The sequence below is a fragment of the Phyllobates terribilis genome, unplaced genomic scaffold, assembly GCF_046119375.1.
Source record: "Phyllobates terribilis strain yellow unplaced genomic scaffold, ASM4611937v1 Scaffold_4__5_contigs__length_816908805, whole genome shotgun sequence".
NCBI classification, from domain to species: Eukaryota; Metazoa; Chordata; class Amphibia; order Anura; family Dendrobatidae; genus Phyllobates; species Phyllobates terribilis.
Genome location: NW_027362764.1, coordinates 140,060,020 through 140,082,121, shown reverse-complemented (window position 1 = coordinate 140,082,121; position 22,102 = coordinate 140,060,020). Strand labels below are relative to the sequence as shown.

The 22,102-nt window shown below is 46.1% G+C and overlaps 1 protein-coding gene across 1 annotated transcript in view; it reads left to right on the top strand.

Moving 5' to 3' along the window:
• The first annotated feature begins 1,370 nt into the window (after positions 1-1,370).
• The window catches only part of LOC141265121 (ATP-binding cassette sub-family B member 5-like), a 169,387-nt gene continuing 148,655 nt past the window's right edge, over positions 1,371-22,102 (top strand). Inside the window, exon 1 of the mRNA XM_073677795.1 lies at positions 1,371-1,453. Within this exon, the coding sequence (XP_073533896.1) occupies positions 1,415-1,453 (39 nt within the window). The 5' untranslated portion in view covers positions 1,371-1,414. The remainder of the gene's footprint in view (positions 1,454-22,102) is intronic.

The following is a 22,102-nucleotide window of genomic DNA, read 5'->3' as shown; positions in this document are numbered from 1 at the left end:
TCACACTGCTCTGTTTCAATAGTGGCGTTCTTTGGTCTCCTATTAACTGGGACAGGAAAGTAGAGCGAGAAGATGTGGGTGTTTGTTGTGGCACAATTTCAGCTTGCCCATAGCCTCAGCCTCTGCATGCACCATCACCATCAAGTCCAGTTCCCTGTCCCTTGCCCATTTTAAATGGAGGACAATATCTTCCACGCTCACTACAAATGGCTGAATTTGGAGCGAACTTATATGTGATCCGTGTGACAGAGAAAACACAGTTTTAAATAGGTGGCCTGTAGGTAACTATTTTGAACAGAAAACTGGTGTCAATAGCTTTTCTGACACACTGAAAGAAATGTTTAATGGAGGTCAGAAATGGAAGTATTTTCAGCGCAATTATATGTCACCCGTGTGATGGACAAACCAGTTTTAAATAGCTGGATTTTTAGCGCTGTAATATGGAAAGGACCTGGCTGTATTCTGCACTGCCAACAAGCAAATGGCGCAGAAAAACCGTGTTCTCTGGATTGCTTTTTAAGCATTAAATCAGGATTAAGATAAAAAAAAAATATTCCTTGCCCCTGAGACCTGGGCATATTTCTAGAGATATCTAATGGCAGCAGCAGCAGCAGCAGCAGCAGCAGACAAAACTGGAATGAAGCCTCTTGTGCTATATGCACTGCAGTCTGCTATATACCCTGCCTGTCTGATATCTCTGCAGATTGATTAGTCCTCAGAAGGACTGTTTGTTGAGATGGATATGTGCCTCTAATACAGTCCTGTACACCTACACTAACTAGAAACAAGCAAATCTCTCCCTAGCTCAGCAGCCCCTCTCCCTACACTGTCTGATTCCGTAGAGACTGTGACGAGCTTGGCGGCTCCAGATCTTATATAGACCTGATGATGCTGTGTGGCCAGCCAATCACTGTAATGCCACAACCAACATGACTGCGGCATTACAGTGAGCGGCAGACAATCCCTGCATGTTCATTGGCTCTGTAAAGAGCGCCAAACATGCAGGGAGGGGACTTGAGCTCCCGTCAAGCAACCCCGGAAATACTCGGCGAGCACTGAGCATCTCGAGCAGTGAGATGCTCGGCCGAGCACCGAGCAGTAGCGAGCATGCTCACTCATCATTATTAAATACTAATAAATATTTTCAAATATTAGTAAAAATCTGCACACTGCCACATAAATTTAGGATTCAGATCCCAATATTGTGATATAGTCAGATGTACAGCATTTGTATGAAGCAGCTGCCGCATTTTGGATCTTAGTGATAAAAGAAATGGAGATGGATGTGGCCCCTTATGCTATTCTGGAAACAAAGCTCTGTCATATGAAACAGCAGTCCAAGCTGGTACACAACACCCAGTCTCAATCCTCCTCCTCCTTCCCCTGCCACTGTAAGAAAAGTGCAGGCAACAGGATGGCTGCAAAGAGAAGAAGAAGAGACCTGAATTCTGGGGTAAGAGCAATCTAATTGTTACTACACAACATGTGGAATCTGCATGTCAGTACAAATTCTAATAATGACTATGCAAATTCACATCATAATCCAAAGACGAGTAGAAACAGTGATTACTACGGAAATGATGAAGATAGCAGAATGCAATTGTGCCGTCACTTAGAGACAAGATGATTGTTATTCTCATAATAATGTGTTATAGATATTGATGAGTGAGCACTAAAATGCTTAGGTGCTCATGTAATGGGCACCGAAGTGCAGGGTCGAGACCCTCCAGTATGCTGGGCATGGGTCGGATCCTCTCTGGGTCCCATGGGCACAAGGTCGGTGGTGGCCGTGCCCAACGCATGGCGCTGTGGAGGTCACAGTTAAAAGACACACGGCTGTGTTTAGGGGTTAAACTCCGTTGTACTGTTTCCTCTGGGTTGTGAGATGTGGATGGCCTTCCTCATGATGTTAGGTGCTACTGATTGAGGACAGGAGATGAGATCAGAGAGTCACAGAGGCAGGTTAATGTTGAACAGGTTAACTTTTACTTCACACAGCCTTGATGGTAACAGCCATAGATGGTACAGTAGAACAACATGTGCAGATGGTAAACAGTTCCTTTACCACCGGTAGCATTTAGTAAACGGAGATAACAGTGCTCGAACAAATGAGGATCTTACAAATAGTTCCATCTAGTGCCTGAAGCTGGCGGTCCGCTACTAACGCTATAAAGTGTCTGTTCACCCTTAGTGGGTCTCCATCCATATTAGGCCGCTTTGTTCCAAACTCACTAACTTTTCATGCAGTGTGAAGTACAATATACCAACATTATCACCATAGTCCCCTATGGGTAACCACTACTGGCCGAATGTCGATCCCTCTTCGGGGCACTTGCAAAGGCAAAGAGACCTGCGTGCTCTTGAGAAGTGGGCAATCACTCACCCCCAGCAGTGGATGTTTTCTGCTCCCTCACACTTTTCCTCAGGTTAGCCGTTCCCAATACAGCTCGGTAGGAACAGGGGAATAGGTTCCATCACATGCTGGCTGGGTGCTGTGGTGATGCTCTGTGTGATGTTACTTCATCTCTATCTGGATCTGATCTGACTAAAACTGTACTTGGTGTTACTTGTTGTGTAACTAACACCACCCAACAAAGTGTTCCCTAGCAACTTGCTCTGGTGTGGACAATTAACTACTTACTAGCTTAACTGGTGTGATAAGTGCTAAGTCATAAGGACATAGAACATACCATTAAAGGCACATACACAATATTCATCATTCTTATAAAAACTATAGTAATCCCCAGATTGGGGCATTACACTTGTTGCTCGGGTTGAGCAAATCGTAATGCGCGGGTGCTCAACCCGAGCAACGAGCCCAATGTAAGTCAATGGGAAACTCAAGCATTTTTCCAGCGTCCCCCCTAGGTCTGCAGGGGGCCTAAAAATTGCCCAAATCGATGGGAACAGTGCTAAAATGACATGGAAACAGTATGAGGAAGACCCCTGGAAGCATTTCTGACTCCCAGGTCACTGCTGTGAACATTGTTGTCAGAGTATTATGCCACTTTTGCGGATTCACAATAAAACATACAAAAACAAAGTAAAAATGGATTTTCCTCGAAAAAATGCTAAGGGACACTCTTTTCAGGGTAATGACTTACATATAATGCAAAGTAAATACCCCCCCCCCCAAAAAATAAATAAATAAATGTTCCTCCACACCTTTGGCTAAGTTCACACTTAGCATTTTTGATGCATTTTTGCACTTTTGCATTGTTTTCAACGGTGAAAGATACATTCACCAGTAACTGTAATTTTAACATTTTACAAGTACTACCTTAACTGCCCATGTGGTGTGTGAGACATGATCAGACAAATCCTGTTTCATTTATGAAGTAGGGACTCTTAAAGTCACAAAGTCTGTTTTTACAGGGCCAACAGGTGGCCATTACTATTGTTAAAGGGCACTATTGTTGAGAACCATCAGCCAGCTATGCTTTGTTGTTCCCATTATTAAGGAGTAGGTCTGATATACTGTTATTGCATATGCAGTGACTGGAAGGGCTGCCCAAAATTTGGAAAAACCCCAATGCCCATTTGAAGAGATGTAGAGGAGGTCTTCATTAAAAAAATTGTTACCATTGTTAAGGAGTGAGTCTCCTATACTGATAATGCCCATGCACTAAGTGCATGGTTTTAAAAAATATTACCCCTGGGGGGCATATATGAACATACTGTATAACATACAGAATGTTAGAGGTTGGCCTTTAAAAAAATTTGCCACGGGTATCATAAACACCCTTAAAAAAAATCATCTTGGTGTTGCATAGCCGTCATCCTGGTGACATGGTGGTGGAGGATAAGGAGATGGTGAAGGAGGAGGACAACAGAACATAGACAAAATCAAGAGGCATATACCCAAGTCTGGGTGTGAAGAGGTGCATGGAAATATACCCCCCCCTCAAAAAAAAAGCCACTGGATTTGACTTTATGTTCCGCTGCTATCATCCGGTGGTGTTAAGAAGTCTGGCCCAATCTAGTCCTGGTTTATTTTGATAAGAGTCATCCTGTCAGCATTTTCAGTTGTCAGGTGGATGCATTTATTAGTTATAATTCCCCTAGCAGCACTAAAAACCCACTCTGACAAAATGCTAGCAGCAGGGCAGGACAGGTCCTCCAAGGCGTAGAGAGCCAGGTTATGCCACGTGTCCAGCTTGGATACCCAATAGTTATAAGGCACGGCACTCCTTCAACATCTTCCAAAACTTTTCCCTCCTTGTCAGAGTACCCCGCGCATCAGGGCCTGGGCACTGGGAGGGTTTGATAGAGTTCCCCTGCCTCTGCGGCATTGTATTTGTGTCTCCCTCGCCTGTACTCCTTGGTTGTACAATGAACTGTGACCTCTGCCACCAGCGATTTCAGATGGGAATTTTTTTAATAATTCCACAACAAGAGCCTTCTGGTACTGCAAAATTTTATTAGACCTCTCCACCATGAGAAGGAGAGAGAAAGTTCTGCAAGTGTGACCAACTAGTAATTATTGTCAGCCAAAATGCGTACAACGTGAGGGTCATGAGAAAGGGAGAGGATCATAAACTCAGCCTTATGTGCCAGACTGCAAACAGTCAAGTCTTCCCTGTCCTGACCAAGGGGACTATTGTCCATGCTCTCCTCATTCCTCATCCTCCTCTTCCTCGTTATCCCTCTTCTCAGACCATCCACGCTGAATAGGTGGTATGAATGTTGTGTGCATAGTACCATCTATAGCGCAGGAAACCAGTTCTTGTTCCTCCTCCACTTCATTATCACCCATTCCACGTTGTGATGAGATGAGGCTGGGATGTGTAGCATCACCCTGTATGGTTCCTTGCTCCATCTCATTGTGCTCCACCTGCAATGCCTCCTCTTTAATTTTGAGCAGCATGCGTTTCAGTAGAAAGAGAAGCGAGTTGGTGATGCTAATTATGGCATCATCAACGCTCACCATCTTGGTGGAGTCCTCATAGGTTTGGAGGACAGCAAAGATGTCTGACATCCATGCCCACTCATCAGCTCTTATGTGCGGAGGCTGATCTGGATAAAAACGGTCGTGTTGAAGTTGGTGCTCAACAACTGCCCTATGCTGCTCACAAATCCTTCCCAACATCTGCAAAGTTGAGTGCCAACAAGTGGTGACATCGCACACCAGTCAGTGAGCTGCAAACGCTGCTGAAGCAGGGTGAGGACGGCGGAAGCTGTAGGTGACTTTCTAAAATGGGCACACGTGCAGCATACTTTGACAAGCGTCTCTGGCAGATCCGAGTAGGTTTTGAGAAACCGCAGAACCACTAGATTGGCCCATGTGCTCAGTCATGGTATGTGTGCGAGCTCCCCTAGCTTCAGTGCCACCACCAGGTTCCTGCCATTGTCACACATGACCATGCCTGGCTGTAGATTCAGCGGTGACAGACACAGATCTGCCTGCTCTTTTACAGATGTCAACAACTCTGCAGCGGTGTGCGGTTTGTCACCTAAATATATTAGCTTCAGTAGTGCCTGTTGCCCCTTAGCCAAGGCAGTGCTGCAGTGCTTCCAGCTTCTGACTGATGTGGTCATATCAGATATAGAGGCTGAGGAGGAAGAGGAAGTGCAGGAGCTGTAGAATGTGGGGGTAACTCTGATTGACCCAAGGTCCACAATCCTAGGCATCGGGAGGACGTGTTCCATCCCAGGGTCTGACTGAGTCTCGGCTTCCACTATATTAACCCAGTGTGCCATCAGCCAAATGTACGTCCCTTGCCACAAGCTCTTTTTCATGTGTCTGTGGTTAGGTGGACCTTCCTAGTAACTGCATTGTTGAGGGCAAGGGTAATGTTCTGGGACACATGCTTGTGTAATGCGGGGATGGCATACCAGGAGAAATAGTGGCGGCTGGGGACCTTGTACCCAGGGATGTCCTCAGCCATCAGGTTGTGGAAAGATTCTGCCTCTACGAGCCTTAAAAGGCAACATTTCAAATGCAAGCATTCGAGAAATGTGTGAGTTTAATATTGTGGCCTGTGGGGGTTTGGCTGCGTATTTGCACTTACGTTCAAAGGACTGGGCTAGGGACAACTGAATACTGCTCTGGAACAAAGCGGTGGATGCTGATGATGGGGGTTTCAAGTGTGCAACAACAAGTGCAAGTCGAGAGGCATCTTTGCCTATGCCATGGACAGAGGATTGGCGTGCCTGGACAACAGCAGAACAGGCAATGGTGTCATCCACAGACACTGTTTCTGGACCCTGGCATTTGGCCCAATAAGTTGGGTGCTTTGCTGTTTTGTGCCTGAGCATGCTGATGGTCAGGCTGGTAGTTTTGCTGCCCCTACTGATACTGACATTGCAGAGGTTTCAAATGGCCTTTTTGAGGTTATCTGGACAGTCTTTAGAAAAGAACTAGACTCTGGAAGACCTAACAGTTGGACTGGCAACTTACATCATGTTGGTGTTCTGGGGAACAGTTGCCTGCCTTGTTTCTATGGCCACCCCACTGCTTGTGACGCGCCCCCTGGGCCTTGGGGTACCCGGTGCTGGGCCGGTGGATGCTGGGGGAATGTCACAGTGGCAGTGACCCGGTCCGTGACCCAGGACGGTCAATAAAAGGGGTTATATATAGGGGATTTATAGAGTTTTTAAAGAGTTTGTGACGCCACCCGTGGAATGCGGCAAAAGGGAGCCGCCGCTGCAGAGCAGTCCTCTGATGCTGATGTTACTGCAGCAGGGATGGTGTGGCTCTCCACAGGAAGAGCTAGCTCAAGGGCAGTGTAGATGATGTTGCAGGTTGTGCTGGGCGTTGTAGTGCAGGGGTTGATGGCGTAGCAAGAAACACAGAGACAAGGAAGTGCAGTCCCAGGGTCTTTACTGGTGCCGATTAAACAAGTTGGGACTAGGGTACTGGCTAGAAGTGAAAGTCCGGGCAGCCTGGAAGCAAGTAAAGAATCCTCCTTGCCAGGTGAAGTTGGAGGCATTCCCTTTTCACTAAACTCTTTGGCCCTGCTACTTGTAGCTGTGCGGTGGCCCTCGTCCCTGAGTGCGGCGTTTCTGTGCTCACCCGTATGGCAGGCAGCTCGGGCCTTGCTGGCGCGTCGCTCCAACGTGGTGGTGCTGGACCCTGCGGTGCTGCTGAGCCTCCGGGTGTCTGATGGGGCCAGGAGACCTGCAATCTCCTGCCCTCCGGTTTCTGCGGCTGGGCCTTCAGTACCCCACAGCCTCGGACTCCGGTGTCCGGTTCTTCTGTGCGGTACTTCTGGGGTGAGCTGCCGCGCAGCTCCAGTCCCCAGCTCCTCTCTCCTCGACGTCCTCTCTTCAACTCCTGACACTAAGTCTAGCTAACCCCGCTCCCAGATCCCAGTTGCCAAGGGGAGGGGACTTCCCTTGCTGGTCTGGAGCCAGGAAAGTGTTACATGTTTAGTATACCTGACTAGGGGATCCCTGCTTGCTTCCAGGCATGGCATTACCTCTTTTGAGGGAGGCTATGCCACTGTGGCAACCAGACTCCTGGGGTGCCACACTTGTTCCTGCCTGTTCTGATGCTACGCATTTCTCCCCTTCTGTGCCGATGTCTTTACTATGCATGTCACCTTGGGGTTTGGGTCAGTGACTTCATCGACCACAACCTCTTCTTCGACGTACGCACCCTGGGTCTCCTACTGACTTAGTGGCAATTGTGTCTCATTATCATCATCCACCAATTGCGACAGTAATTGCACTTTCCCACTGTCACCTTCATGTGACTGTGGCTGCTCAAATATTTGAGCATCGCTATATGTGATCTCCTCTTGCCCCGCTTGAAGCAGGGCGGGCAAAAGGCCCGAAAGTATAAATGGAAAAGTGAACAGCTCTTTGGAGTGTCCAAGTGTGGGATCACTGGTCCCCTGGCACTCTGCATGGTGGGAGGAAGGAGGATCAGGGTGAGGAATATATGGTCCAGAGTCACAGCTACTGAGACTGTACCGTGTCGAAAACAGGGCGGTGGTAGTGTTGGAAAACTGACTGGAAGCATTATCTGCTATCCAAGCAACATCCTTTTCAAACTGCTCTGGCTTTAATAATTGTGTTCCGAGGCCCCCTAGTAATTAGGACAGGAAGGTAGTTCGACATGATATAGGTGTTTGTTGTGCTCCCTCAGCAGGCACAGTTTCATCTTGCTCATGGCTTTAGCTTCTGCATGCACCATCACGTCCACTTCCCTGTCCCTTGCCACGCACCTTGCCCATTTTAAATGGAGTGTAATATATGGCACGCTCCAAAAAATGTCTGTATTATTACCACAGTAATATGGGATCACTTCTGGTGACCATGGTTTTAGGAAGTGGCTTCATAGATGTGGTATTGGTCAGTGACCAAGTGTGAATGGGTTCAACAAAACACAGCTGGATGGCTGGCTTTAAATGGAGTGTAATATTTGGCACACTTCACAAAATGTCTATTATTACCACAATTATGTGGGATCATGTGTGATGACCACGGCTTTAGGAAGTGGTCTTATAGATGTGGTATTGGTCAGCGACAAAGTGTGAATAGGTTCAACAACACACACCTGGTTGACTTTTAATGGAGTATATTTGGCACGCTCCACAAAATGTCACAATTATTACTGCAGTAATATGGGATCATGTCTGATGACTACGGTTTTAGGAAGGGGTCTTATAGATGTGGCATTGGTCAGCGGCCAAATGTGAATAGGATGAACAACACCTAAATGGCAGACTTTAAATGGAGGGTAACATTTGCCACATTTAAAGAAGATCACAATTATTACTGCAGTAATATGGGATCACATCTGATGACCCCGATGTTAGGAAGTGGCCTTATAGATGTGGTATTGGTCAGCAACCAAGTGTGAATAGGTTACACAACACACCTGGTTGACTTTAAATGGAGTATATTTGGCACTCTCCACAAAATGTCTGTATTATTACTGCAGTAATATGGGATCACATCTGATAACCACGGTTTTAGGAAGTGGTTTTAGAAAGTGGCCGAATAGATGAGGTATTGGTCAGCGACCAAGTGTAAAAAGAATGAACAACAACTACACCCAAGTGGCAGACTTTAAATGGAGGATAACATTTGGTACATTCCAAAAAAAGTCACAATTATTACTGCAGTAATATGGGATCACGTCTGATGATCACAATTTTAGGAAGTGGCCTTATAGATGTTGTATTGGTCAGCAACCAAGTGTGAATAGGTTCAACCACACACACCTGGCTGACTTTAAATTGAGTATATTTGGTACACTTCACAAAATGTCTGTATTATTAATGCAGTAATATGGGATCACGTGAGACGACCACGGTTTTAACCAGTGGCCTTGTAGTATACAGTGACCAAGTGTGAATAGGTTCAACAAAACACAGCTGAATGACTTTAAATGGAGTGTAATATTTGGCATGCTCCAAAAAATGTCTATTACCGCATTAATATGGGTTCACATCCGATGACAACGGATTTAAGAATTGATCTTATAGATGTGGTATTGGTCAGCAAAAGTGATGAGCGAGCATGCTCGCTAATGCTCGGTGCTCGCCCGAGCATGTCACCGCTCGAGATGCTTGGCGCTCACCGATTATTTCCGGAGTTACTCGGCGGGAGCTTGGGTCCCCTCCCTGCATGTTTGGCGCTCTTTAGAGCACCAATCAACATGCAGAGATTATCTGCCACACTCTGTAATGCTGCAGCCATGTTGGTTGTGGCTTTACAGTGATTGGCTGGCCGCACAGCATCATCAGGTCTATTTCAGACCTGGCGCCGCTATGCTCATCACAGTCACTCCGGAATCAGACAGTGTAGGGAGAGTTTCTAGTTAGTGTAGGTATACCAGACTAAATTTGAGACACATATCCATCTCAACTAACAGTCCTTCTGAGGACTAATCCAGCTGCAGAGATATCAGTGCTAGGCAGGGAGGCAGGGTATATAGCAGACTGCAGTACACATAGCAAGAGGGTCCATTCCAGTTCTGTCTGCTAGTGCTTTTACAGATATCTGTAGAAATAGCCCCAGGTATCAGGGGCCAGGAATATTTTTTTTTATCTTAATCCTGATTATTTGCTTAAAAAGCAATTCAGAGATCACCGAAGATATTGTCCTCCATTTAAAATAGGCAAGGCACGTGGCAAGGAACGGGGAACTGGACTTGATGGTGATGGTGCATACAGAGGCCAAGGCCGTGGGCAAGCTGAAATTGTGCCACAACAAACACCCACATCTTCTCGCTCGACCTTCCTGTCCCAATTAATAGGAGACTGCAGAACACCACTACTGAACACAAAGCAGTGTGAAAAGGTTATTAGCTGGATAGCCGATAATGCTTCCAGTCACTTAGCCACCACCACCAACCTGTCTTCCACACGGTCAAGTTTCAGTAGCCGTGAGTCTGGGCCACATATTCCTCACCCTGAGCCTCCTTCCTCCCACCATGCCGAGTGCCCCGAGACAACTGATCCCATACTTGGACACTCCGAAGAGCTGTTCACTTTTCCATTTATAGATTTGTGCCTCTCGCCCAGTCCACTTGAAGCGGGGCAAGTGGAAATCTCATGTAGCGATGTCCAAATATTTGATCGGCCAAGGTCACACAAAGGCCGCATATTCCTCACCCTGATCCTCCTTCCTCCCACCATGCCGAGTGCCCAGAGACAACTGATCCCATATGTGGATACTCCGAAGCGCTGTTCACTTCTCCATTTATAGATTCGGGCCCATTTCGCCTGGTCCACTTGAAGTGAGGCAAGAAGAGATTGCATGTAGCGATGCCCAAATATTTGAACAGCCACGGTCATACGAAGGTGACGGTGGGAAAGTGTCACAAGAGGTGGACGTTGAAGAGACACAATTGTGGGCCAAACTTTGTGGGCCAAACCCCAGGGTCCAGGAACAGTGTATGCAGGCGACACCACTGCTTCTTCAGCTGTTGTGCATGCAAGCCAATCCCTTGTCCATAGTGCATACGAAGATGCCTCCTGCCCTGCACCTGTCATTGCACACTCTCAACTAGCACCATCAGCAAGCACGTCCTTGTCACAGCACAGTGTTCAGTTGTCCATACCCCAGTCTTTGGAATGCAAGCGTGAATGCGCAGCCAACGCCTGACAGTCCACACTACTAAATTCCCACATTTTGCGACTGCTTTCGCTCAAAATGTTGCCTTTTAGGCTCGTGGAGATGGAAGCTTTCCGCAACCTGATGGCGGCAGCCGTCCCTCGGTATTCAGTCCCCCGTCGCCACTAATTCTCCTGGTGTGCCGTCGCCGCCTTACACAAACACGTGTTCCACAACATTAGCCGTGCCCTCAACAATGCAGTTACAGGGAAAGTCCACCTACCCACTGACACGTGGACAAGTGCTTGTGGGCAGGGATGGTACATATCGCCGATGGCATACTGGGTTAACATAGTGGCAGCCGGGACCCAGTCGGACCTTGGGACAGAACACATCCTCCCAACGCCAAGGATTGTGGGCCTTAGGTCAATCAAGGTTGCCCCTACAGTCTACAGTGCCTGCATCTCATCTTCCTCAGCCTACTCCTCCTCTTCAGCCTCCATCTCCAAAATGATCACATCAATCACAAGCTGGAAGCACTGCAGCACTGCCTCGGCCAAGCGGCAACAGGCTGTGCTGAAGCTAATATGCTTAGGTGACAAACCACACAATGCTGAAGAGTTGTGGATAGCTCTGAAAGAGCAGGCAGATGTTAAACTTGTGGTTCAGTGGTTTCTCAAAAGCTACCCGGAGCTGCCGAATCTGCTTCTTAAGGTACGCCGCCTGTGTGCACATTTTAGAAAGTCAGCTACAGCTTCCGCCGCTCTTGCCATGCTTCAGCAGAGTTTGCAGCTTCCGGCTCACAGACTGGTGTGTGATGTCCCCACTCGTTGGAACACTACAGTGCAGATGTTAGAAAGAATTTGTCAGCAGAAGAGGGGGCAGTTGTTGACTACCATATTAACAAGGCCGTCGGTAATCAGTTCAGAATCCACACATAAGACCTCAGGAGTGGACATGGATGTCAGACATATGTACCATCCTCCAAAACTTTGAGGACTCCACCAAGATGGTGAGCAGCGATGACGCCATAATTAGCACCACCATCCCGCTTCTCTGTCTTCTGAAATGCTCTCTGCTCACAATTGAAGAGGATGCATTGCCGGCGGAGCACGATGAAATGGAGCAAGGAACCACATAGGGTGATTATAAACATCCCAGCCTCATCTCATCCCAACGTGGATTGGGTGACAATGAGGAAGGAGAGGTGGAGGAAGAACAAGATCTAGTTTCCTGCGCTATAGACGGTACTACCTGCACAACCGTCATACCGTCTGTTCAGTGTGGATGGCCTGGGGACAGGGAGGAAGAGGAAGAGGAGGAGCAAGATGAGGAGAGCATGGTGAGTCGTCCTCTTGGTGACGACACGGAAGTCTTGCCTCTTTGCAGTCTGGCACACATGGCTGAGTTTATGTTACGCTGCCTTTCCCATGACCCTCGCATTATCCAAATTTTGGGTGACAGTCATTACTGGTTGGTGACTCTTCTAGACCCACGCTACAGGGAGAACTTTATGTCTCTTATTCCTTTGCAGGACCAACCTAATAAAATGGGGCAGTACTAGAATGCCCTTGTTGCGGAATTATTAAAAAAATTCTCATCTGACAACGCTGGCGGCAGAGGTCACAGTTCGTTGGACAACCAAGGAGTACAGGCGAGAGAGCCACAAATGTCAGGGGAACACTGTCAAACTTCTGGGACAGTTTTCTCAGATCCTCCCATCGCCCTAGTCCTGAGGCGGGGGGTACTCTCACAAGGAGTGCAAAGTTTTGGAAGATGGTGAGGGAGTACCTTCCCGACTATACCAACATCCTCCGTGATTCCTCTGTGCCTTATAATTAGCTGGACACGTGGCATGAACTGGATCTCTATGCCTTGGAGGTCCTGGCCTGCCCTGCCACTAGCGTTTTGTCAGAGCGGGTTTTTACTGCCGCCTATGGCATTATATCCAACTGGCGCATCCGCCTATCAATTAAAATGCTGACAGGCTGACTCATAAAAATGAACAAGGGCTGGATTGGGCGAGACTTCTCAACACCAGCGAATGATAGCAGCGTAACAGCGTATCCAAAATGGCTGACTTCAAAATGGCCACCATGGTCACCACCCATCTGGAAAAGTTTTCCCTCTCCCATATACTTATGTGCCACAAACAGGAAGTTGATATCACCAACCAATCCCATTTTATTTAGGTGTATGCATATAAATGGCCCACCCTGTAGAATAAAACAGACACAAAGTAAATTTGAACTCCGTTTGTGTCATTGCAGTCTATGGCCCCATCAGCGTTTTGTTTGAATTCAGTTTTGGTAGAATTTAGACCGAATCCCAAGGCGTACTGCATTATTGCGGTGTGAACAGGGCCTTAACTTAACCAACTTAAAATAAAAATTTGCTAAAATATACTGAGCTCATTTTAAGCATGGGTGTCATTTTTGTCAAAATGGTGCCCTCTTACCCCATATAGGGTTGCCACCTTCTACACCCAAGAATACTGCCCAAGTTTAAAGGGGGCAAGGCTTAGCATGGAGAACGATTGTACACTTCAGTCTGGGATATATTTATTTCCAAGACAATTTGCTCGCATTACATATTAGGTTGGTGCTTATTCCAGATTCAGAGTGATTAACACCTGCCTGTCTTCTGTGATTTTTTTTTTTGGTCAAATTGCATAAATTGTTCAAAAAACCTGCAGTAAACCTGCAATGCACCAGCAGACCTTGATTTTGACTGGCTACTTAAATAAAAAGGATACTGGAGTATATTAGTGTGACACAAGCTAAAAGGGTAGCAAATAGTGACAAGAGCTGGGTGAAGCTGACCCTACCTGACAGCCTCATAGCCATTTATCTGAAGATCCACAGTCAGCGGGTGAACTCGAACCCCATAGAAGTCAATGGGGACCTGAACTTTGGAGCTGTAAAATGGTTGTAGTAAGTGCTAGGGTTTCTCTCTCTCCCTGTTCTATCTGTGAAAACCTTGTGCATTATTCACAGACAACTGAATGAGGCCTTAGAAAGCAAGAATACCGGCACCTGCTATTGTTGGTAAAAATATTTACTTTTACAGACATTTAAGTATAAATCGCAACTTATGGCAACCTTACATTCTGTCGTCCTGAAGGCAATAGATTTCAGGTGAAGTGTTTACTCATGAATTATACAAATGTTATTGTTATCATTTATTATTTATGGGCAAAAATGTCTGTAAACAAGTGAAAACCTTGTCCATTTAGTCTTGTTCATTTTCAGCAACATGTCTTTATTAGGAAATTAATAATGCCTGTGCAAATGCAAAGCTTTTTTGATGAGTAGCATTATCAAAAGATTCACTTCTGTTTGGCTGGTGATTATGAAATATCGAACAACACCAATAACTTCATCATTCTGTTTCCCTTCCACCATCTGTCATATGTATAGTTACCACTGGACAGTAAATCCTTTGAGGCATTAAAGTGAAACTCATACATAGTTCTATCAACCTTCTAGAGTTTCTTCCTCCAAACGAGGACTAAAATAGAAAACAACTTTTATTCTGGCATAGTCAAAATCATTATTCTTATTCCAAACTTTTTAGTGATTTAATAAAAAGTACAAATATGCAATAATTCTGAAGAAAAATCTGGTTAGTTTAATGCCTGTTCAGGGTCAGACTGTGGTATTTCTGGGACCCGCAGGGAAAATGGACTCTAGGGGCCCACCCTACAGCTGTATGCAAATACCTGCTAACCATTATCCCTGTTAAAGTGGAGCGTCGACTGTAAAACGCAGGCGAATCCTGCACATCTACTGTGCACATACTATAACTGGGATGTACAATTATGTTAGTTTGCATTAAAGGGTTCTTTGATGAAAACAAGTTATCACCGATTCACAGGTTAGGTAGGTGATAACTTATTGATCAGTGGAATCTCAACATTGGAAATCGCATCCATCAGAAGAATGGGGAACTTTTATCCCTGACAGGGCACTTTTATCTCCATTTTAAAATAGAGCGTTAGATGGGATGTGTGACCATAGCTACGTTTATCCTCTTTGGGGGGTTTCAGAAATAGCTGGAAGTGCAGCCCCATAGAGAATAAATAAATCAGTAGCCGAGTCGTACGTGCCGCTCCATACTAATGAGAATAAAAGTTGCACATTCTGCAGATCGGTGCAGGTCCCAGCAGTCGGACCCTCATCAATCAATAACTTATCACTCTTCCTTTGGCCATGTTCACACGTTCAGTATTTGGTCAGTATTTTACCTCAGTATTTGTAAGCCAAAACTAGAGATGAGCGGTGTTCGACTAGAACTGTTCGCCAATCTCAAATTCGAGCTGTTTTGGGCGGTGTTCGAGTTGTTCGACGAACCCGAACGATTTGCAAAAAATTCGGCTGTTCGAGGTTATGTTCGATAACTGTTCGTGCACCAAAAGCGTGTCCTGCATGTCTGGCGCTATTTAGAGCACCAATCATGCAGGGATTGTCTGCCACTCACTGTAATGCCACAGCCATGGTGGTTGTGGCATTACAGTGATTGCCCAAATCGATGGGAACAGTGCCAACAGTGAAACATGAAAAGCCGGCAATTCAGCAGCGGCATACACCTGTACCCGACAATTTAGAACCGAAAGAATAGAGCTTCACACATAGATTAGATAGATATAAACATGTCAGACACATATATACGAAGTACAGTGAAAGTGCTGCTTACTGTACTTGTCATTTAGTGTAAAGGATTTATTTAAAAAAATAATAGTGTTTTCATGCACTGTCTCTTTAAAAAAGCCGGCCGGCAATTCAGCAGCGGTACCCGACAATTTATAACAGACAGAATAGAGCTTCACACATAGATTAGATAGATAGAAACATGTCAGCCACATATATACGAAGTACAGTGACAGTGTTGGTTACTGTACTTGTCATTTAGTATTAAAATAAAGGATTTATTATTAAAAAAATTGGCGTGGGGTTCCCCTTAATTTTAGGCTCTAGCGGAGGTTAAGCAGACAGCTGGGGCAGATGTTTGAAGCCTGGGAAGGGGGTAATACCCACGGAGCTTCCCAGGCTACTAATATCAGCCCCCAGCTGAATACATAGCCTTTACTAGCTATTAAAATGGGGGACCCCCCAAAAAAAAATGACGTGGGGTCCCCCCTAATTTAATAGCTAGCAAAGGCTAGGCAGACAGCTGGGGGCTGATATTAATAGCCCAGGAAGGGAGCCATGAATATTGGCCCCCTCCCAGGCTAGAAACACCAGCCGTCAGCCGCCCCAGAAATGGCGCATTCATAGGATGCGCCAATTCTGGCACTTAGCCTCGCTCTTCCACGCTGCCCTGGTGCGGTGGCAGGGGGTAATAGGGTTGGGGTTGATGTCAGCTTATAATGCCAGCTGACATCAAGCCCAGGTTAGTAATGGAGAGGCGTCTATAAGACACCCCCATTACTAACCCCATAGTCAAAGTTAAAAAAAACACAAACACCCAGAATAAAGTCCTTTAATTGAAATAAAGACACAATCCTTTATTGTTCTAAATTAAACCATACTTACCGTCACGCCCATTCCAGCTGAAGCCAACGATCTCCTGCAATAAAAGAAAAATAATAAAGCAACCTCATCCTTACCTTTCCATGGTTCCCACGACAGCTTCAGCTCTGCTACATCGAGATGACAGGCTGGACCGCAGCAGAACGCTGCCATCCAGCCTCTCATCCCGCAGACACTGAGAAGCGCAGGCTTGCTTGCGCTGCTCAGCGTCTCTCTGTGACGACATCCAGATGAGCCGAGTTCATGTCCAATGAACTCATCTCACCTCATGCACGTCACTGACAGCGTGGGAAAATTCTCAAGCTGAAGCGGTGAGTGCAGGAGAATTCTCCCACGCTGTCAGTGACGTGCATAAGGTGAGCTCATGTCCAATGAACTCAGCTCACCTCCTGCACGTCACTGACAGCGTGGGAGAATTCTCCTGCACTCAGCGCTTCAGCGTGAGAATTCTCCAGCTGAAGCGCTGACTGCAGGAGAATTTTCCCACGCTGTCAGTGACGTGCATAAGGTGAGCTCATGTCCAATGAACTCAGCTCACCTCCTGCACGACACTGACAGCGTGGGAGAATTCTCCTGCACTCAGCGCTTCAGTGTGAGAATTCTCCCACGCTGAAGCGCTGAGTGCAGGAGAATTTTCCCACGCTGTCAGTGACGTGCATGAGGTGAGCCGAGTTCATTGGACATTAACTCGGCTCATCTGGATGCCCTCACAGAGAGACACTGTGGAGCGCAAGCAAGCCTGCGCTTCTCAGTGTCTGCGGGATGACAGGCTGGATGGCAGCGTTCTGCTGCGGTCCAGCCTGTCATCTCGATGTAGCAGAGCTGAAGCTGTCATGGGAACCATGGAAAGGTAAGGATGATGTTGCTTTATTATTTTTCTTTTATTTCAGGAGATCGTTGGCTTCAGCTGGAATGGGCGTGATGGTAAGTATGGTTTAATTTAGAACAATAAAGAATTGTGTGTTTATTTCAATTAAAGGACTTTTTTCTGGGTGTTGTGTTTTTTTTAAATACTTTACTAGAAATTCATGGTGGTCATGTCTAATATTGGCGTGACCCCATGAATTTCGGGCTTAGGGCCAGCTGATAATGCCAAGCTGGCCCTAACCCCTTTATTACCCAGTGAGCCACCGCATCAGGGCCCTGGATGAGTTGGGTACAGCGCCAGAAGATGGCGCTTCTATGAACGCGCCATTTTCCGGGGTGGCTGCGGACTGCAATTTGCAGCGGGGGTGGCCCAGAAAGCTTGGGCCTCCCTGCGCTGCGGATTCCAGCCCCCAGCTGCCTAGTTGTACCTGGCTGGACACAAAAACAGGGCGAAGCCCCACGTCAATTTTCTTTAAATTATTTCATGAAATAATTAAGAAAAAAAGGGCTTCCCTATATTGTTGTGTCCGGCCAGGTACAAATAGGCAGCTGGTGGATGGGGGCAGCCCGTTCCTGCCTGCTGTACCTGGCTGGACACAAATATAGTGCGAAGCCCCACGTCAATTTTTTTTAAATTATTTCATGAATTTCCTGAAATAATTTAAAAAAATTGAAGTGGGGCTTCGTACTATATTTGTGTCCAGCCAGGTACAGCAGGCAGGAACGGGCTGCCCCCAACCACCAGCTGCCTATTTGTACCTGGCCGGACACAACAATATAGGGAAGGCCTTTTTTTCTTAATTATTTCATGAATTTCATGAAATAATTAAAAAAAAAGTACGTGGGGCTTCGCCCTATTTTTGTGTCCAGCCAGGTACAACTAGGCAGCTGGGGGCTGGAATCTTCAGCGCAGGGAGGCCCAAGCTTTCTGGGCCCCCCCCGCTACAAATTGCAGTCCGCAGCCACCCCGGAAAATGGCGCGTTCATAGAAGCGCCATCTTCTGGCGCTGTACCCAACTCATCCAGGGCCCTGGTGCGGTGGCTCACTGGGTAATAAAGGGGTTAGGGCCAGCTTGGTATTATCAGCTGGCCCCAAGCCCAAAATTCATGGGGTCACGCCAGTATTAGACATGACCGCCATGAATTTCTAGTAAAGTATTTAAAAAAAACACAACACCCAGAATAAAGTCCTTTAATTGAAATAAAGACACAATTCTTTATTGTTCTAAATTAAACCATACTTACCATCACACCCATTCCAGCTGAAGCCAACGATCTCCTGCAATAAAAGAAAAATAATAAACCAACCTCATCCTTACCTTTCCATGGTTCCCACGACAGCTTCAGCTCTGCTACATCGAGATGACTGGCTGGCCGCAGCAGAACGCTGCCATCCAGTCTGTCATCCCGCAGACACTGAGAAGCGCAGGCATGCTTGCGCTCCTCACTGTCTCGCTGTGACGGCATCCAGATGAGCCGAGGTCATGTCCAATGAACTCGGCTCACCTCATGCACGTCACTGACAGCGTGGGAAAATTCTCACGCTGAAGTGCTGAGTGCAGGAGAATTCTCCCACGCTGTCAGTGATGTGCATGAGGTGAGCTCATGTCCAATGAACTCAGCTCACCTCCTGCACGTCACTGACAGCGTGGGAAAATTCTCCTGCAATCAGCGCTTCAGCGTGAGAATTTTCCCACGCTGTCAGTGACGTGCATGAGGTGAGCCGAGTTCATTGGACATGAACTCGGCTCATCTGGATGTCGTCACAGAGAGACGCTGAGCAGCGCAAGCAAGCCTGCGCTTCTCAGTGTCTGCGGGATGACAGGCTGGATGGCAGCGTTCTGCTGCGGTCCAGCCTGTCATCTCGATGTAGCAGAGCTGAAGCTGTCGTGGGAACCATGGAAAGGTAAGGATGAGGTTGCTTTATTATTTTTCTTTTATTGCAGGAGATCGTTGGCTTCAGCTGGAATGGGCGTGATGGTAAGTATGGTTTAATTTAGAACAATAAAGGATTGTGTCTTTATTTCAATTAAAGGACTTTATTCTGGGTGTTTGTGTTTTTTTTAACTTTGACTATGGGGTTAGTAATGGGGGTGTCTTATAGACGCCTTTCCATTACTAACCTGGGCTTGATGTCAGCTGGCATTATAAGCTGACATCAACCCCAACCCTATTACCCCCTGCCACCGCACCAGGGCAGCGTGGAAGAGCGAGGCTAAGTGCCAGAATTGGCGCATCCTATGAATGCGCCATTTCTGGGGCGGCTGACGGCTGGTGTTTCTAGCCTGGGAGGGGGCCAATATTCATGGCTCCCTTCCTGGGCTATTAATATCAGCCCCCAGCTGTCTGCCTAGCCTTTGCTAGCTATTAAATTAGGGGGGACCCCACGTCATTTTTTTTGGGGGGTCCCCCATTTTAATAGCTAGTAAAGGCTATGTATTCAGCTGGGGGCTGATATTAGTAGCCTGGGAAGCTCCGTGGGTATTACCCCCTTCCCAGGCTTCAAACATCTGCCCCAGCCGTCTGCTTAACCTCCGCTAGAGCCTAAAATTAAGGGGAACCCCACGCCAATTTTTTTAATAATAAATCCTTTATTTTAATACTAAATGACAAGTACAGTAACCAACACTATCACTGTACTTCATATATATGTGACTGACATGTTTCTATCTATCTAATCTATGTGTGATGCTCTATCTTTCTGTTCTAAATTGTCGGGTACCGCTGCTGAATTGCCGGCCGGCTTTTTTAAAGAGACAGTGCATGAAAACACTATTATTTTTTTAAATAAATCCTTTACACTAAATGACAAGTACAGTAAGCAACACTATCACTGTACTTATTATATATGTGACTGACATGTTTCTATCTATCTAATCTATGTGTGAAGCTCTATTCTTTCTGTTCTAAATTGTCGGGTACAGATGCTGAATTGCCGGCCGGCTTTTTTAAAGAGACGGTGCATGAAAACACTATTATTTTTTTTGATAAATCCTTTACACTAAATGACAAGTACAGTAAGCAACACTGTCACTGTGCTTCTTATATGTGTGACTGACATGTTTCTATCTATCTAATCTATGTGTGATGCTCTATTCCTTCTTGTCTAAATTGTCGGGTACCGGTGTATGCCGCTGCTGAATTTGCCGGCCGGCTTTTTTAAAGAGAGTGTCTTCTGAGCAGTTTGTCAGCTTTTGGACACCTTTGCAGGTGTTTTCTATGTGTTTCTATGTGTTTTTGTTTGCCTGCCATTGGTTTTAACGGTGTTCGACGGTGTTCTAAGGTGTTCGACGAACAGTTCGACGAACAGTTCCTCGAACATCCCGGTGTTCGACGAACCGAACCGAACCCGAACACTACGGGGGTGGCTCAACACTAGCCAAAACCTGGAGTGGAACAATCAGAGGAAATCTATATTAGAAATGTGCACCACTCCTGCATTTATCACCCACTACTGGTTTTGGCTTACAAATACTGAGGCAAAATCCTGACCAAATGCTGAATTTGTGAACATGACCTTAGGATAGGTGATCACTTGTTTTCACTGTAGAACACCTATAAGTACATATTTGCTACTGTGTAATAGTCACAGGACAGGGAGGGGTTAAAACATTCAAGTATTTAATCTCTATTGGAAATCAAGAATCTTCCCCTTATTGATACCAGAGAGAACACATGACCTCCGTACACAACACAATCTACTATACAAACACCAATAATACCACATACAAGGGACAAATACCACCACACTGTGACCACACTACATATTATCACCACACAGTGACCAAATGATACCACATACAGTGGGGGAAATAAGTAATTGATCCCTTGCTCATTTTGTAAGTATGCCTACTGACAAAGACATGAACAGTCTATAATTTTAAGGGTAGGTTCATTTTAACATTGAGAGATAGAATATCCACCCAAAAAATCAAGAAAATCACATTGTATAAATTAGATTAAATGTTTTGCATTTTGCAGTGATAAATAAGTATTTGATCCCCTACAAACCATTATGAGTTCTGGCTCCTACAGACCAGTTAGAAGCTCCTAATCAACTCGTTACCTGCAGTAAAGACAGCTGTCTTACATAGTCTCCTGTAAAAAAGACTCCTGTCCACAGACTCAATTAATCAGTCAGACTCTAACCTCTACAACATGGGTAAGACCAAAGAGCTTTCTAAGGATGTCTGGGACAAGACCTGCACAAAGCTGGAATGGGCTACAAAACCATAAGTAAGACGTTGGGTGAGAAGGAGACAACTGTTGGTGCAATAGTAAGAAAATGGAAGAAATACAAAATGACTGCCAATCAACATCGATCTGGAGCACCATGCAAAATCTCACCTCGTAGGGTATCCTTGATCATGAGGAAGGTGCGAGAACAGCCTAAAACTACACGGGGGGAACTTGTTAATGATCTCAAGGCAGCTGGGACCACAGTCACCAAGAAAACCATTGGTAACACATTACGCCTTAAAGGTTTAAAATTTAAAATTCAGCGCCCACAAGGTCCCCCTGCTCAAGAAGGCACATGTGCAAGCCTGTCTGAAAATGGCCAATGAACACCTGGATGATTCTGTGAGTTATTGGGAGAAGGTCCTTTTGTCACATGAGAGAAAAATTGAGCTCTTTGGCATTAACGCAACTCGCTGTTTTTGGAGGAAAAAGAAGGATGAGTACAACCTTAAGAA